General features: G+C 41.8%; 1 protein-coding gene across 6 annotated transcripts in view; it reads right to left on the bottom strand.

The window, feature by feature from the left end:
- The window catches only part of MYO1B (myosin IB), a 179,081-nt gene that overhangs the window by 122,164 nt on the left and 37,554 nt on the right, over positions 1-19,363 (bottom strand). For all 6 annotated transcript variants that reach the window (XM_078071123.1, XM_078071121.1, XM_078071125.1 and 3 more), the window contains one exon: positions 3,783-3,898. In XM_078071123.1, the coding sequence (XP_077927249.1) occupies positions 3,783-3,898 (116 nt within the window). The remainder of the gene's footprint in view (positions 1-3,782; positions 3,899-19,363) is intronic.

Raw genomic sequence — 19,363 nt, 5'->3', positions numbered from 1 at the left:
CTTTCTCTTTCTCTCTCTCTCAAATAAATAATCTTTAAAAAAATAAATAAATAAAGGAAGTAGAAAATGTCCCACCATGGAGGAGAAACTGGTAAGAAAGGGCATGTTAGGATGCTCAAAATGTGTTCCACACTTCTCATTATTACAATAATTACATTTATCACTGTTAATAGCAGCTGCTCTCCTTTACTACAAGGCTGTGGCCCATTCCATACTAAGCACTTGACATATACCAGATAATTATATTATCTAAATATCTACTAGATAGTTACCCCTCACAAAAATCCTAGGAGTTAATAATTATTTTCCCACTGAACAGAGCAAATTGCTTAATTTATGAGTTGAAGTTTTTTTCAAGTAATTTGCTCAAGATTACATAGCTTGCGAGTGGAAGAGCTGGGACTCGAGTCCAAGTCCTGTTCAATATATTCCCAGCACTTAACTTACTTTGAGTCACTAATAATGTTATGGTGAGCTGGCATGCCAGGTGAGGCTGACATGAATCAAAAAATCCCATAAAGCAATATTAACCTGGAACTGTGACAAGGGCAATGGATCTGACCTTGACCGGGAGGGGGCGAGGGACGGTCCTTCCCTGAGGAGGTCTAAGGCAATCTGAGACCTAGCGGAAGAACAGGAGTTGCCTGGGGAAAAGGGAGGGAAAAGCATTCCAGGAAGAAGGTACAGAATGTGGAAATATGACCCAGTGGAAAGGAGTGTGGTGAGGACTTAAAGAACAAAGCAAGATGGGAAGGCGGGTGTGATACAAATCTGGCAAATTCAGATTCATTAGATAAACTTGGACTTTGCACCGCCACCCCATGCACGGTGTTTCACAGACCATGGTAAAAAGTTTTGTTGCCTAACTCAATCTAATAAACATTTACTGAGTAAAAAAAAATTGTACACTGGATATTTATCTTATAGCTCATCATGGCTATTTTCCTTGGGAAGTAAGGGGGTAAACGAGGGTAGCGGTGCCACAGAGACTCTTAGAAATCTTCCGGGGCGGGGATAAAAATGGATATTACAGAGCATGAACTTCTGTGTTCTAGAATAGACATCTGTTATAGATCTAAACATCCCCAAACTGGAGATTAAAGCTGCAAATGGAAGAATGACAGGCAGTCTCTGGAGATAAAGTGAGGCACAGCTAAGGTTACCGTGGGGGCCTGGGGTGCTGATGGAGGTGCACAGCAAGAGGTCCTGCCAGGACAATGGCGAAACCCATCGCTAGCTGAGAGGCGCTGTTTTCACAGCCCAGCTCCCCACCCACGAGCTGCGTGGCTTTGGGAAAATTTCCCCATTTGTAATAATACCTACATTTCACAGAATTATTCTGAGAATAAAATGAGTTATCATACTTGTAAATAATAAATAACAAACCATTATTATATTATGAAGACTGCTTGCATAAAGATCATGATTTGCTATAAGCAGTTAAGGAAAGGAAAATATTGGTAAATATCCATCTAAGACAACATGTTCTCACACTTGCACATACATGAGAATCACCTGGAAAGCTTGTGAAAAATGTAGATTCCTGGCTTGCTAGAGTTAAGGCCTAGGAAACTAGATATTTCATAAGCTCCTGGGGGATTCTAACACCCCTGATCTAAACATCTTACTCTGGGAAGCATGGTTTCAAGGCCTAGAATTTAAAACAAACAGTCATCAAATAAAGTATTTCTGGTTCCATACAAATTGCCAACAGACACATGAAAAAGTGCTCAACATCGCTTGGCATCAGGGAAATCCAAATCAAAACCTCAGTGAGATACCACCTCACACCAGTCAGAATGGCTAAAATTAACAAGTCAGGAAATGACAGATGTTGGTGGGGATGCAGAGAAAGGGGAACCCTCCTACATTGTTGGTGGGAATGCAAGCTGGTGCAGCCACTCTGGAAAACAGCGTGGAGGTTCCTCAAAAAGTTGAAAATAGAGCTACCCTACGACCCAACAATTGCACTACTGGGTATTGACCCCAAAGACACAGATGTAGTGATCCAAAGGGGCAAGTGCACCCCAATGTTTATAGCAGCAATGTCCACAATAGCCAAACTATGGAAAGAGCCAAGATGTCCATCAACAGATGAATGGATAAAAAAGATGTGGTATATACACACACACACACACACACACACACACACACACACACACACACACACAATGGAATATTATGCAGCCATCAAAAGGAATGAAATCTTGCCATTTGCAATGACGTGGATAGAACTGGAGGGTATTATGCTGAGCGAAATAAGTCAGTCAGAGAAAGACATGTATCGTATGACCTCACTGATATGAGGAATTCTTAATCTCAGGAAACAAACTGAGGGTTGCTGGAGTGGTGGGGGGTGGGAGGGATGGGGTGGCTGCGGGATGGACATTGGGGAGGGTATGTGCTATGGTGAGCGCTGTGAATTGTGTAAGACTGTTGAATCACAGACCTGTACCTCTGAAACAAATAATACATTATTTGTTAAAAAAAAAGAAGAAGAGAGTAAGAAGGGAAAAATGAAGGAGGGGAAATTGGAGGGGAGGCGAACCATGAGAGACTATGGACTCTGAGAAACAAACTGAGGGTTCTAGAGGGGAGGTGGGTGGGGGGATGGGTTAGCCTGGTGATGGGTATTAAAGAGGACAATTACTGAATGGAGCCCTGGGTGTTATACGCAAACAATGAATTATGGAACACTACATCAAAAACTAATGATGTAATGTACGGTGATTAACATAACATAATAAAATTTTTAAAAATGCAAAAAAAAAATAAAGTATTTCATCACAGGGACTTAACTACAGGGATAACTTTATAAAACAAATTTCAAGATTTTATTTTTCTCCAGGCAAAACGAAACAAGATGACTTGCAAAATCTACTTGTAGACAAAAACAGAATAATCAGAATCCACTTGATTGGCAAAATATACAGTATTTAGCTTTTAACAACCATTTTCAGGAATTAACTTAAATTTTTAGTTCCAAACAGTCCAAAAATGTCAGTATGTGCTATGCTATCAAGAGAAACATCTAAGGCTGGGGTATATATATATTCTTTAATTATTAGATTTTATTTTCTATCAAAAGTAATAGAGCCCATAGCTCATCTTCAATCAGAGAGAGAAAATTCTTTTCTGCTAGACCACAACTAAAAGTCTACAGGCTCTTTCACTTTAGTTCAGAGTTCTTCAACCTTGGCGCTATGTAATTATTGTAGCTTGATATTTATAGAAATTCTTTACACTAACAAGTGACCTTCAGAAAAAAATCAAACAAGTGCCTATCTTTGGGGAAGGTGAAATCATTGGCCTCACATACACATCTGGTGAACAATGGCAGTGTCTATGAAGATCTATAAACTGAAGGTATTATTTATTCCTTTTGCTGAAAAACCATTACACAACCCAACACTTGGGATCTTTCTTGACCCAACCCACGAAAATGCTGCTTGGGCTCTGTAAAAGAATAAACAATGTACATTCTTGTTTTATTTGCAAAAATAATTAGCAGCAGCTGCTACTTATACACAATTTGCAATAGAACATATTTTACATACTGAACCCAAATATTTCAGAACTTGAAGAGCCTGACGCCAAATGAAGTATTCTGCCTTTTTTGAAATTTAAAATAAGGCATAACAATTGACTTTCACATTCCTTCCTCTAATTTTAAAAAATGACGACAACATTTTCCTGAGACTCGAGGGAAACAGCTGGACGCATCTGTCAACTACACATCCCTGCAGTGAAAGAGAAACTTAGCGCTTCAATCCCGTACTTACATGTGAGGGCTCAGTTCATAAAAATTTCTATTCCTGTAATCTTCTACTTTCTCCGGTGAATAAATGGGTAAGGACCGGTATGGGTTAACCGATATAACCACACTTCCAATGTACGTCTGGCAAAAGAAAGAACAAAAAATATCCTCATTATTACACAGGACATGTTTTAACATCTTAAATCACAGTGTCTCATGGTTTCATCCTTTTAAAAACAAAACTAGTTCTACTGCGTGACCATTCATACTTTTCAAGAACACTTAATATCTCCAAAGACACATGGTCAATAATGTTTATTCATTTTGCTGATAAATGGAAGGCACAGATTTATACATTGAAAATACCTTTCAAAATAAATCTCTAGATTAATTTAAGGTCCTGGGTAAGAGTTCACAGTCCTGTCACACTTGCCAAAAGTTTCGTCACCAACCACAGCTAATTTTGAGCAACAGCTATGCTTTCTCTTATTCCGGTTAGAACTGGTGTCTCCTTCTCTCATCTTTATCCTGCCGTCCACTGTAACCCAGGATTTCCCTCCGCCTGAACCACATCCATACCCATCAACTAGGGCCTTTACTTTGGGACTGGCCTTACCCCAGCCCGTCAATCTCTCCAATGGGCTCTGACAGCAGACAGCTCCGTATGAGAGCCACGTTTATCCTTTGGGCGTTCAAACAACATAATCTCATATTCTATCTAACATACTGTAACATCAGAATTTAAATGTACTTTCTTGTATATTTATGGAGAGTATATTTAATGTCAAATTTAAATTCAATGTGGAATGTAAATGTACTTCTAGAGGGATCGATACCGTATTTTAGCAGACATGAACCCTCTCACACTACAAACTGGAACGCTATTAATCTTCCTTTTCATTTTGATCTGGATTCCTGGCAGCAAGAGTAGTCCGGTTCAGTTCATTCCGTACAAAGACTAGCACCAGGCCATGAGGAAAAGTCACGTAACTGAAACTCATTTTAGTGGCTTCATTTTTCCTTTCAGTTTCAACATCATGAGGGAGGGGGGCAGCGTGGAGACATGAACAAAAATAGGTAAGTGATAAAAATTTTTTTAAGAAAGAGGTGAAAGAAAAAAAGAAGGGAAAAAAGTCAACTCTAACTTTCCCACCTTTCCAGTGTCACGCAACAAAAGGTGGCATTTTTTAGAGCAACAAATTTTTCCCGTATTGCCACCACTGGATTCAAGATTGTCAGATCTTTCTAGAAAACTGAACGGAATAGCAAACAGAACAGTATGAACGTTCTGATTTTTTTTTTTTAACATAGGTCACAATTATTTTAATTACAAAAGACTTCTCCCCGAACCCGGAAAACTGAACAGGTCATTTCTACACATACTTTTTCATCCTCTCAAGCATAGACAAGACCCCTGTTGTGAAAGAAAACTCTGTTCCCACGCAGTTTCTACATTTATTTCTGACATTCATTTCTGACATTCTATCACTAGGACCAATTAATCTAGCCTGACGAGAAATGATTCCAAGTTTCCTAACTTTCTGCATTTTCAGAAAGGTTTCTTCCCACTCCAACCTACCTGGGCAAGGAGGTGGGAGATGGTGGAGACTGAGTAACGGTCTCAATCGCTTCTAGCGAATATACTAGAATTAGCTACAATGGTAGAGATGAAAATGTAATGGCTGGTTATTCTTTTAATATCTGCTGATTAAAAGACTGGCCTTCTTCAGCAGAAAAGCACATGACTCACCTTTTTTAGGTAATTTCTAGAACCACAATAACTGAGACAGATATTTGCTGTTGGCAGAGAAACCAATGGTCAAGTTGCTCTTTAAAACCAAACTTCACAGCAACTAAATTCTTGATAAAAATCTGCCTCTGTAGCATTCTGACATATTGAACAACTCTGCTGCCTCAAACCCAAAATCAAAAGCCACACGACTGAGTTATAAGTTTCTCTTTGTTACTTGTGACTTTTATACACACTGAATTATGTGTGCTTCCCCCCCCCACCAGCTCTTCCCCTAACACCTCGAAACGGCCTGGCCCATTAATGATGCCCCGTAAATATTTGTTAACTGAATGACTGATTTGTACAGGGCCAGCTCGTCACTAAGAAAGTGACTCTCATATAATTATTCTTCTGTTGAAATAAAATAGCAAGTACACTGCACACAGTGCCTAAGATTTTATGAAACCTATATGCCACGTGTTGCCACCGAACAAACCTTTAAACTATATCCTTTCCCCTCAGGTTCCTACTGTGGGATATTGTTTGCAAAGATGGCTAGAACAATTCCTTCCACCCCTGTAGGCATACTTCCCTTTGACATGTGACTTTGCCACTCTTTCTATCATAAGATCGTTTATTCCTCCAGTCCTTCAGTTTGGACTCGTCCACGTGACCTGATTGTCAAATATCCAATGGGACATTATAAGATGAGACATAAGCAGAGGCTTGAAAAGTACCTGTATAGGAGGAACCCCTTTTTTATGGCCGTGGCTGGAAGCCATGATGTGAATGGGCTTGAGCCACACGCGTGGCTGAGGCGCCCTGAGCCGCAGAGCCTGACGCCCAGCTCTGAGCGAAGCCATTCTCGGCCACCCAGCCCCGGTCAGGCCACCAGATGCCTAAAGTCAGATGCATGATGCCGGCTGAGACCAGCAGAAGACACATCAACCTAAAGTCCACCTAAATTGCTATCCCAGAGAACTGGGCACAAATAAATGGTGGTTGTTTTAGGCCACTAATTTGGGGAGCTGGCTTGTTACCCAGCAACAATTACTGGTACACCAACACAGTTCAAAACAGATCAAAAAAGGGGCCAAGCAGGACAAGCTTTATCAATCTAAATAAGGAAACAGTAAAAGAAACCACACTATCTCCCCATTCTACTTTATGTATATGTTTCAGATATGTATCCTCTAACCTTGAATTCCTAACTAGATTTGTCCTCTACCATGACGCCTGCCCTTGCTGTTTATGGGTTTCTTCTTTGAAGGGTCTACGTGCATTCGTCAAAGATTTAAATATTCCCACACTGTGTCAACAAATAACTCAAATGTTCAGTCATAGTTCTCCTTTCTCTGAGACCCGGAAGAATTCCTGATAGCAGCTGACTGACTGGGTGGAGTTTATGATTCTACTCTGGTCTTGGGCAGCTATCCATTCTACATTCAGGTAACTGCAATACCAGATTACACCTCCTTTTTGGGGATCAGAACAATGGCGACCAGATAGTTCATGTTTACATCAATTAACATTTGGACTTACAAATGAGAAAACATTATTATTTTTTTAACAAGCAACTGCATATTATTTAAAGTTGGTATCTTCTCATTGTGCCATGCTCTAAAAAGAACTATAAACTAATTCATTTAGTAACTCATTTAGTAACCACTGGCATTAAGAGGTTGGACTAACTAATGGCATTAAGAGTTTCTTAAAGTCAGATATGTACATGAAAGGGCTGGGTGTGTCCACTTTATTCTGAATATGCCCCAGAGAAAAACAGAAAAAGAAAAGCTTATAAATCTTTACAAAAGGGAGCGGCAAACAGGATTCATCCCTTGCCCCCCAGAGTTCCACTCACTTACTGGACTGGTAATAAGAGGTGTGTGTATTCTGTGTCCAGGATACACTACTACTCTGGAGCTCGGATAGTGCCCGTACCAACGGCGCCCACAAAAAGGCCTCCCGCGGCTCAGTTCATTTCCCAGCAGGCCACTTCTATGGCTGCGCTCACATCTCGGTTTTGTCCCTGGGCCCCAAAGAACGCAGAGAAACTCCTACTGGAATGCAGAGGATGTTCTCCCATTAAGTGAATTACACTGAAAGGGACTCCTTCCCCGTAATGGCCAAGACTATCTCCCAGTTAGGTTCTATCTACCTTCTCCAACAGAGACAAGCCTGGCTCTCATTTCCCTTGTATGTATGTATTTGCTCAATCAATGTACTTATTTACTCGATGTAATCAACCTCCTAACCATCTCAGCCCCTTCCCAGCTCACCACACCTCCAGGTTCCCAGCCTTTGCACCCCAAGTACTCAGGCATATGCACACCACCACTATGACACTGGAAAGCCCCCTTTAGTCCCACTGCCCTGTGGGACCAGCCTCTGACATCTGGGAAGGAAAAAGGAAGTGGAGGGGAGGGGAAGGGGAGAGAGGAGAGGAGGGGAGGAGGAGGGGGAAGGATGCTGGGGGAGGGGGAGGGAACAAGGAGGGAAGAGAAAGGGAAAACTCTAACTTTTTATAAATGACATTCGATTAGCAACTTTTTCATTTCTCAAGGGCAGACATTAAATCAAGAATGTACAAACATTCCTAAGTCAAAACAATCTCCGTCTTCATATTTCAGATATCTGTAGCATTCCAGAACAAATGCCTTGTGAATAACCAAATAATACTCAGAGTATTCCTATTGTGATCACAGAGAAAACTGAAGTATTTTCTGGAGTACGTGCATCCAGCAATTCAGAACCCAGAAGAAAGACCCCTGATATATGTAATCTAAACCCCAGTCTCTCCAGTTGTGGCTCAGTCGGTTAAGCGTCTGCCTTTGGCTCAGGTCATGATCCCGGGGTCCTGGGACCAAGCCGTGTTGGCCTCCCTGCTCAGTGTTCTCCTTTTCCCTTTCCCTCTGCCCCTCCCCCCCACATCCCGCCCAGCTCATGCTTTCTCTTGCTATCTCTCTCTCAAATAAATAAATAAATAAAATCTTTTAAAATAAAATTTTAAGTCTCCCTAAAAGTCATGTGTAACCACAGGTGAAAACCACCGCTTGTGGTCTTCACCTTCAGGACCCACAGAAACATGTTTTACTCTTGATGGCAGCAGCCGTGACACTGTCGCTCTTGACCTATCTTCTATCTTACTTTCCTCTTTAAATATTCCGATGTAATCAGTTCTGTAAACATTTCAAAACAGGAGAGAAAATCCTTCTGGCCTCACTTACTTTCATTTTAGCCACATTTCTAATAAACTCGGCACACTCCAGAGAAAGAGCAACAACATCTCTAAATTGGGGCCATTCTGTAGCCGCGTATTTCAAATGTTTAACTATGACTCATTGTAAGAAATAGATTTTCATCACGACGAAGTATGTGTTTAAGTGTATATTTACATACACATACACACATGTGTATGAAGCAAAACTTCCACAAAACCCTAAATACTCTTACCGTATGTGATACGCTGATAGGATTTGTTCAATTCTATTCATTACAAATTTTTTTTTAAACTGCTGGTCTTAACCCATCAAGTGGTTTTTATCACCCATTAACAGGTTGAAACTTACAGTTCAAAAAATACTGCTACAGAGCACTTCTTAACCTTTTTTTAGTTGTAGATCCCTTTGAAATGCCAATGAAAGCTACAAAACTTCTCCCCAGAAAAAAACACACATATAATAGGCACATAAAAGTTTGCATACAGTTGATAGACTGAGTTAAGAACTCCTACTCTAAGGGAAGAAACAATGGCCACTAATGGAAAAAGGAAAAGAGACAGAGGGAAAGAGAAGCAAAGAAAGAAAGAAAAGGAGTAAGAAGTGATCACAATAATTCTGCAAGCATAACAATGAAGAGCTGTTTAGAGTAAGAGCCAGCAGCTCAGCTCAGCGGGCCCTGAGCGCTGCTTTATTACACGGCACCAACTCAGAACACAGCATGACGATCAAAGGCCAAAATGAGAGACAGTATTCTGGTTTTGATGACAAGGATATACACAATACATTTTGGAAAGATATCTAGCCAAAGAAACTTTTTTCAAGTTAAATAGTGAAGCACAGTTTGAATATTTTTCGAGTCTCAATTATGTGGAACTGTACGCACACTCCACTGCAATGCTAAATGAACGAAACATTAGTGTCCATACGCAGGAAAGTCAGGAGAGTTTCAGATCTTTCATATCATAGTTCTTCCCCGGGGCAACATTAAGACCTTTAGAAGCTCTAAATTCTGAAAGTTTACATTTCAATTCCCCATATGAAACTGAAAATAAAATTGTAACTAAACCATAAAATACATGTACGGAAATCTTACAATGACTTGTTTTCACCATCATGACTACTTTGACGCTGCTTTCAATATCAATTTCTTCCAAAATATATTTTTAAAGCCCCTGCTTTGCTGAGGTTCTAACCAGGCATCCCATCTGCCTATCTACCAGCTTCCTGATTTTCTTCAGAATGAATTTTAGTTATTTGTGTTACCATCTCCAGTTACTTAACAACTCATCCCCAAACCTATTAAAGTGCTCGCACAGGGGCGCCTGGGTGGCTCAGTTGGTTAAGCATCTGCCTTCAGCTCAGGTCGTGATCTCAGGGTGCTGGGATCGAGCCCCACGTCAGGCTCCCTGCTCGGTGGTGGGGGGAGGGTTCTGCTTCTCCTCCTTCTTCTCCCTCTGCCTCCTCCCCCCAACCATGCTTGCTCTTGCTCTCTCAAATAAATAAAATCTAAAAAAAAAAAAAAAAAGTGCTGGCATAAAACATGCACTTAAACACCTTTTTACTAAACTCTCCCTCAATCCCCATGAGATAGATATGAATTCTCCACCTTAATGTGCATAACAATGGAACACAAAGAAGTTAAGTGGTATGACCACATTATCTAACAGAAGTGCAATCAGGACAAGGAGCCAAGAGTCCACTCTTTTTTCATCAGAGCACACCATCCATGCTATTTTTTAGGCCTGTGAAGCTTGGGGAAAAAGTGGCCAAGCAGAATGGCTAATCATAGAAACTTGTGTTGTGCAACGCCTTCCAAGAGCATCTTCACCTTTGTATCACAGAGACCCACTCTGTTGGGCAGAAGCCTCCTATTTGACTCCCTGAGGAATGCTGAAACCCTCATGCCACCAGGGATAAACGAAAAAGGAGGAGGGGGGAAGAAAAGATGTAGTTACAGGAAAAATGTCTCATCTCAACAGAGAAGATTTTTTCTTAATGTTTATCCTAGTACACAAAGTATGTGCCTCCATCATGAAGAAATGCAAGACACCGTATAATAATCATCCTTGAATGTCAGAAATAAACCAGGAGAGTGGCAAGGCAACAGGAAATATTTCAGGAAATATCTTACTTAATGCTAACGATTTAGTCTAAAATGGCACCAAAGAAGTATTAAAGAATGTGTAGGATTCCTCCAAATCCCGGGATGCTAGCCGCGTTTCTCTAAGCCACTCTCGCCTGCACAGCAATAACACTTCAAATCCAGCACGGGTCAGGACACAGGTAAAAATACCTTTTCCCACGGCTACAGAGCTGCACCAACTGCCTTGACAGAATTCAGGCTACAGCCACTGAAGAAGCAAGCAACGCGGTTACTGAGAGCCTTCTTCACGCACAACATCACGTTAGGCACAGTGGGAACCACAAGACGCTCCTATGGTCTGGGCTCCTGAGTGGCTTATCCTAGAGCTTAGGAGGTGAGACGTCTATATCATCAAACGTAAAACTTAAAGAGTTGTCTAGCCACAAAAAGAGATGAAGTAAGATTTAAGCGATTCCTGGTTAAATGAATCATTCGTCTTCTTATTGCCTAGGTGGGTGCTTTGGGTCTACGTGAGGGAACGATCACTGTGAACTGCAGAGGTCCAAGAACAATCCAGAAAGTCAGAAGATGTGAGCAGGTCTAAAAGGATGGGCATGACTGACACACAGTAATGTGCCCCCAAAGAGTGGCATAAGAGAATTCGGGTTTTAGGTAATAATTGAACTCCTCTTTTTTCCTTCAAAAAAAATTTTTTTAAGTATGAATTGCCAGAGACTCAAAACAGTTATCTGTATACGCCCAGGTCCACTGCAGCACTGTTCCCCAAGGGTGGAAGCAGCCCAAGTGTCCACTGATGGAAGAATGGATAAACAACATGAGGTACAGAGATACAATGGAATATATTCAGTCTTATAAAGGAAGGAAATTCTGGCACATGCTCCAACATGGATTAAAACATAGAGGCACAAAGGCCTACCCACCCATATTTCAAAGACAAGAATGAGACAGCTTGCCTAGAGCAAAGACCTCCAGTGAGTAATAGCCCAGAAAAGAAGACTGGGATCAAACTGCAGAGAGCCTCAAATGTCAGGGTGAGGAGACTGAGCTCCATCAAGTTCTGAAGAGAGCAGTTCTGAAGTAAGAGTCAGTGTGTGCTCTCTCGCTCTCTCCCTCTCTCTCAAATAAATAAATAAATCTTTAAAAATAGGCGTGCCTGGGTGGCTCAGTCGGTTAAGCATCTGACTCTTGGTTTTGCCTCGGGTCCTGATCTCAGGGTTGTGAGATCAAGCCCGGCATTAGGCTCCCCACTCAGTGGGGAATCTGCTTGGGATTCTCTCCTCTGCCACCCCCCACACCCCCGGCCTCACAAGCATGCACTCATGCTCTCTCTCTCGCAAATAAATAAATAAATCTTAAAAAAAAAAAAAAAAAAGAGTCAGTGTGTGGAGTGAGGGGGTTAGATGCTGAAACAGACTGACTTGTTCTTGAGCTCTTCACTCAGATTCTATGTCATACAGAATTTAATGCTTCAAATGCATTTGAAATACTGTGTGAACCTTGGTTCCAAGTTATCTGGCAAAGTTTTTCAGTTTTGTGTGAACCTGGGTAATATACTTAACTTCTCCAAACCCGTTTCCTCATCTGAACAAGAAGGAGAACACTGGTTCCTCCGTCGTCTAATTCTGAGGATTAAATGGGATTCTGTGTTAAACTAGGAAACACAGCACCCGATGCACAGCAAGTGTCCCATAAATACTACCTATTGTGATCACGGAAACTCACAGTTTGGCTCTGTTGGAATCTGCTGGCCACTGTAAATAACCAAGGCAGGACTTGAAAACCTATGACATCGCTAATATATCAGCGAAATTCATTAAGGAGTCCCATAATGTGCAAGTCTTACAAAACGGTCTTTGTATACAGGGACTTGAAGAGTTTTCAGATGAGCACATGAGGTCTGTCTTAATGAAACTAACATTAAAAGCCTAGGAACCCAAGAAAATGATTATACAAGACAAGCTGGTGGAATCTTCAGAGACGACAACAGGCTATTCACTTCACGAGGAGGAATATACCCTCTTCTTGGGTCTCAGATCCTGGGAATTGGATCACAAGACATCAAGACATTATGTGCCACAGTGTTTTTAATTAGCCATTTGTAAGATTTCCCAGATTCCCTGGAAGAGGACTTTTGTCTTATTTGGTTTTTTAAAAACACAGTTTGGTCTAGCAAACACTTTGGTTGGTTTTTTAGACACAGTTCAAAATTGTGAAAAACTGCCCGAGTGAAAAAATTACAAATGTAAGGTCAATAACCGTGTAGCCTACTATCTGGGTCTTCTATCCAACATAGTGTCATTCATGTGTGCACCTCATATACACAGCCTAAGAACATATTTGGGATTTTTTTGGTTTGTTTTTTTTTAAAGATTTTATTTATTTGAGAGAGAGATAATGAGAAAGAGAGCACAAGCAAGGGGGAGGGGAAAAGGGAAAAGCAGGCTCTTTGCCGAGCAGGGAGCCCCACATGGGGCTCGATCCCAGGACCTTGGGATCATGACCTGAGCTGAAGCAGACGGTTAACCCACTGAACCGCCCAGGTGTCCCTAAGAACATATTTGTGATACGTAAGCAAAATATATATATAACTCATACTAATAATAGCCTATTTTCACAGAAGAAGAAACCGAAGGCATTTAAAGGTTTTTAAAACTTGCCCAAGGTTGGGGACTGGGTGGCTCAGTTGGTTAAGTGTCTGCCTTTGGCTCAGGTCATGATCCCAGGGTCCTGGAATCCAGTCCTGTGTCAGGCTTCCTGCTCAGCAGGGAGTCTGCTTCTCCTTTTCCCTCTGCCTCTCTCTCTCTCAAATAAATAAGTGAAATCTTAAAAAAAAAAAAAAAAAAAAAAAAAGACTTGCCCAAGATCTCACCATTAGTGGCAGAGATAGTTTCATGTCAAAGCTCTACACCAAAGTCTGTGACATTAGAACAGAGAAATGTGATTTGGTCAGACTCTTTCAGCTGCTCAGCACAGAGATGCTGTCACGTTACATCAAGTGCTGAGTTTTACTGTACTAAGGAACACACCCAGGAACCCCTGGACAACCTATCACCAAGCTACAAGAAAAGCTGGGACCCAAGAGTGAGTATGGGTGCAGGGCGGCACTATGCCAAGCAACGCGAGTTGGTGAAGGCTTCTGTCCAGTTCCACTATCAATGTGCTCATCCCCTGCTCATGTTTCTGCTGCTTCTGGGCCTGCTACTAACTGGTTTTCTCACTTTCTACTCCATAGCTGGGCTACTTCAAAGATGCTTATTCATAGTTCTGCTTGCAACATGGCCCATCGTGGCCTCACTATATCATGACTGCCAGGATCTGCTTTCATTGATATTGTATTTTTTCTGTATTTCTCAATTCAAAGTTTGAGGAAAGAAATAAGCCCTGTTCATCTTTTTATCTCTGCTGTGCCATAAATCACTGGTCTTAGATCTGGAGCCCATACATAGGCCTGGGGTCACCCAAACCACGGCTGCCAAGGGAGGCCAGCAAGCTGGTCAGGCATGGTCACTGTCAGTCCAAGGCTTAACTAAACTACCATCTGTTCCTGTGTTATAATCCTCTGTTCCTGTGCTGCCAGTCATTTCAGACTATGAATTAAAGAACTATATATGAGTTCTATGCCACACGAAAATACTAGCTAAAAATATCATCTCAGGCAGCCTTTATTTTAGAGCAGGGTAACACAATACTATAATATCAATGTTGAGATAAACTCTATTATGAGACCAGTATTTCCAAATATGTATCGTTCTCCAGACCTAATAAAACTCTCTTAGCTAAGGCACAGAGTGGTCCTGTTACAGGTACACTACGAGCTGAAAACAGTATTTGTGGTGAATTAAAGTAGTAATACAACAAAAATGAAATCTGTTCAATGAATACCAAAGAGGGAGGGGGGTAGGGAAAAGAGGGAGGAAGAGAGTGGGAGACAGGGAGGGAAAGAGAGTTGGGGGAGGGGAGAAAGACTGTAATTACAAGGAAATCTCAGTATCTGAAACTTTCAAGAAAACTCATTCTGGGTTTCCAAGGTTTTCAGATGGTCATGGCACCTGCCAGGTCCTCCACACCTACTATGTGCCAGGCACCAGGCAGAGGCCCCTTAATCTCCATCGCGACTCAACAAGATAAGCATCATGATACCTACTGTGTGGATGAGAAAACTGACTCTCAATTACTCACACTGGTCCCAGTGGTTGTGAGAGGCCAAGATTCAACCTTAGGTCTATGTGCCAAAGGCCTGTGCCTTTTCCAACATGCCACATTGTATGTCAGCCGCCAGCCCTCCAAAACGGAGTCTGAAAACTCTTTAGAAATTAGGACTGCCATTAATATAGATCTGTGGTATAGATGTCACACCAGAAATAGGTGCCTGGGGGTGGGGGTGGCTGAGCTGGTCATGCGACTTGGCCACATGCCCCTTGTGCTGATCTGCTCCCCCTCCTCTATTTTGTGCTCATAAAGGTGAAGGACCTCATGCAGCTGTCAATCTCCTGCCATCCAGTGAACATGATAAAAACAATCTCCTCCCAAGGTCTTCTCCCACCTTCCAGAGGGGGAAAGCATCATCCCAACAGTTGCTATCACTTTTCTTGGATCAGTGAGCGCCTATGCCTTTAGAACTGAACGCACTCGCTGTCGCACTAGATCATGTCACTGCACTGCTGAATGCTAACTCAACATGTGGCAGGAATGCTGACTATCATCTCAATTATGTGTCTGGATTGTTGAGACTGCCTCGTTCCAAATCTATACATTCTTCAGTAGCACACTTAATTATTTTGAACAGCACACTGCAGACTGTGACTACTTGGACTTTAGTGGTATCACTGAATGCTCCGAGCAACCATGTACAGTCAACAGGACTAATATTAAAAGCATGAGCTCTGGAGCTGGACGTCCTGGGTGTGAACCCCAGCTTTATCACCTACTTGCCATGTGACCTTGGACAAGTTAATTTGTCTTCCTAAGCCTCAGTTTCCTTATAGTAAAATGAAGATAATTTAAAAACCTACAATGCATAGAACTTTAGTAAAAATTAAATGAACAAATATATGTAAAGTGCTTAGAATAGCACACTGTAGGGGCGCCTGAGTGGCTCAGTCGGTTAAGCGTCTGCCTTCAGCTGAGGTCATGATCTCAGGGTCCTGGGATCGAGCCCTACATCGGGCTCCCTGCTCAGTGGGGAGTCTGCTTCTCTCTCTCTCTCTCCCTCTGTGTGTATGCTCTCTCTCACTCTCACTCTCTCAAATAAATAAATAAAATCTTAAAAAAAAAAAAGAATAGTACACCGTACCTATAAGGCTTAATAAATGTGAGTTGTTACCATTTACCATTTTACCAATAATAAAACAGTCTCCGGGAGTTAAGGCACTTGCCCTCGGTGTCACAGACAGTAAGTGGTAGAGTCAGGACTGGAGCTCTGGTCTCTGCTTCTAGTTCCCACCACAGTGCTATCCAAACGTAACACCACTGCAAGCCTGAGGTCAGGCCTTCATTTCCTCCAAATTAAAACTCAAATATGGCTTCACCAAGAACATTTAAATTAATATATTACAAATACTATACAAATATTTCAAGTACTGCTGAGTGCCTACATGATGAAATGAAGAAATAAAAGAAATTTTCCGGTCACCAAAGGTTTTAAGAGAGCTGAGGCAGGTTGAAACTGGGGAGTTGTCACCAAAAATGATTGTTTGGAAAAATATGATAAAACTGTCCAAGAGATACTGTGCTCAGAAATTAGACACAACATTTCTCGTTAGCCTTGTGATTGCTCTTTTTCACCAGCTTTATCTAGCCTTCTAATGCTGTCTCCATTCCAAACCCTAAAGCTACACTCTGGGAAACACATGCAATGTGTTCTTCACGTCTCCTGAAGGTCTACCTTTTCAGTGAGCCCAGGAGGCAGAGTCCACTCCTGGTGAACCACCCCGTACACTATGAAGTCTAGCAGTCTCATGTTGCCAAGTCAGGGAATCCCTCCCTAAATGGTCTAGGTGGGATGGGTGAAGACAATAAAAATGGTTCTTTTTTCACTCAAACATTTATGGGTCTGGGCTCACTGGGTAAAGAGCCATCCTCTTCCTACTTCCAACTCTAGAAAAAAATTTGATTTGTTCATCAAGCTAACAGAATCTGGAGCTGGACGTCCTGGGTGTGAATCCCAGCTTTATCACCTACTTGCCATGTGACCTTGGACAAGTTAATTTGTCTTCCTAAGCCTCAGTTTCCTTATAGTAAAATGAAGATAATTTAAAAACCTACAATGACCCACCACTCTCTTAACTACTATTAACTTCTAGAAATGAGACTGGGTAACTGGGCTGAGAAAATCACATTTTTATGTTACGCATTTCTGTACCATCTGAATTATTTTTTCCAAAAGGATAATTGTAATTTTTTTAAAAATGGACTTTTTAAAGCAAATTTTAAAAAGGAAAAAAAGATCAGAGAACATCCGGCTAGCAGGAATGACATTAAACTGGATGTCTGCACACCTGCCAGCTCTCAGCCAACATCCCCGTGAGCTTGGAAAAGGACCAAGCCTCCGTGAGCCTGTAGACCGGGCCGGCACCCCAATGACAGACTGGGAAAACCCTGAGCAGAGGACTCAGGTCAGCCGTGCCCCAACACCTGACCCACAGAAATAATGAGATAAGAAATGTATGTTATTGGAGCGCCTGGATGGCTCAGTCGTTAAGCGTCTGCCTTCAGCTCAGATCATGATCCCAGGGTCATGGGATGGAGCCCCGCATCGGGCTCCCTGCTGGGCGGGAAGCCCGCTTCTCCCTCCCCCACTCCCCCTGCTTGTGTTCCCTCTCTCGCTGTGTCTCTCTCTGTCAAATAAATAAATAAAATCTTTAAAAAAAAAAAAAGAAATGTATGCTATTACAAGTTGTGAAGTTTGGGGGAAATCTGTCATGCAGCAATAAAAACTAGTAAGTCATTAATGCCAAATTCCCAGGAATATACTATACTCATAAGTTATATAACTGGAAAGTGTTTTTGAAACTTCAAATAATTATATAAATGTTAGCTAGTATTATTCATTTACTTTGCACTATTTTAAACCAAACAGATTGGGCACTTAGAGTTACGTAACTTTGATAACAGCATCTGATTTCATCCTTATGGGGATCCTAATTCTAGTACTAACTTCTAAAAATTAAGACAATTTTTACTAGACTTTCAAACCAGTCACTTACACATCTACAATTAGTTTAACTTAAGATCCTAAAATTGGACTAATTCAGCCCCCTCTGGATGATCCTCAACCTAACAATTCAGATAGAAAACAAACTGAATCGACTTGTCAGCACCAAAAATACTTCTTGTCAGAGAACAGACACCTTGGTGCTTTAGTTTCCAAATTTGCCCTGGGCCTTGCTCTCACCTAAATTGTAGCTTTCCTGTTCCTGAACAGAACCACAGTCCTGACCAGCCACCCTAAAAACAGAATCGTGTCTGGGTGGGTCTCCTCCATGAAATCCTGCCACCATTCTGTCTGGCCAGGGGCGGGGGGGGGGGGCGGCGGGGGCGGAAGAAGGTCTGACAAAGTGCTCAGTTATGTCACAACCAGCATTTCCCAACACTGACCCCACACAGACTGTGAGACCGAAAGGCACTTCCTGCAACTTGTCCCAGCCAGAACCGCACTCTGCCAAGAGGGAGGAATAAAAGCAGAGTCTCTGACCCTGCCTGTTACCCCATTGGGCCAACATTCCCTCTCTCTACTCTCACCTGATCCTCCTCCATGTCCAAGTGAACAGCTCTTACTGCAAAGATCACATCAACGTCTGGAACTGTCTCAGATTTAGGGACTCTGCCTAGCCACAAACAGGATGATGAACCAACTAGGGGCTTCGGTGCGTGAACCCCCTTCAAAGCAAAGAATGGATGTTGCTGGAGCATGCCTTTGAGTATCTTTCATCGAAGTATCTGATCCCATCTTTACGGGGATCCTGATTCCTAGTACTAACTTCTAAAAATTAAGACAACTTTTACTCAACTTTCAAAGCAGTTGCTCACAATTAAAATTGGTTTAACTTAAGATCCTAAAGTTGGACTAATTCAGCCCTCTATATCAGGATGTCGCCCAATCTGACAATTCATATAGAAAACAAACTGAACGGGGGCGCCTGGGTGGCTCAGTCGTTAAATGTCTGCCTTCGGCTCAGGTCATAATCCCAGGGTCCTGGGATCAAGCCCCGCATCAGGCTCCCTGCTCAGCAGGAAGCCTGCTTCTCCCTCTCCCACTCCCCATGCTTGTGTTCCTGCTCTCACTATCTCTCTCTCTGTCAAATAAATAAATAAAATCTTTAAAAAAAATGTTTAAAAAAGAAAACAAACTAAATGTACCTGTCAGCACCAAAAATACGTATTACTCAAAGGGTTGCAAGGAGCAGTATTAGACAAAAACAAACCCATATGCATTACAGAACAGAATAAAACTGAATTATTTTGGAAGCAAATATCTCAACAAAATTTCTCTGAAGTGGATGGACTTCAACTATGTTCCCAGAGTCCCTGGGGCACCTATTTACTCTTTT

Source organism: Halichoerus grypus, chromosome 4 (genome assembly GCF_964656455.1).
Source record: "Halichoerus grypus chromosome 4, mHalGry1.hap1.1, whole genome shotgun sequence".
Taxonomy (NCBI): Eukaryota; Metazoa; Chordata; class Mammalia; order Carnivora; family Phocidae; genus Halichoerus; species Halichoerus grypus.
Note: the sequence above shows the minus strand (reverse complement) of the source record. Positions and strands in the feature narration are given on the sequence as shown.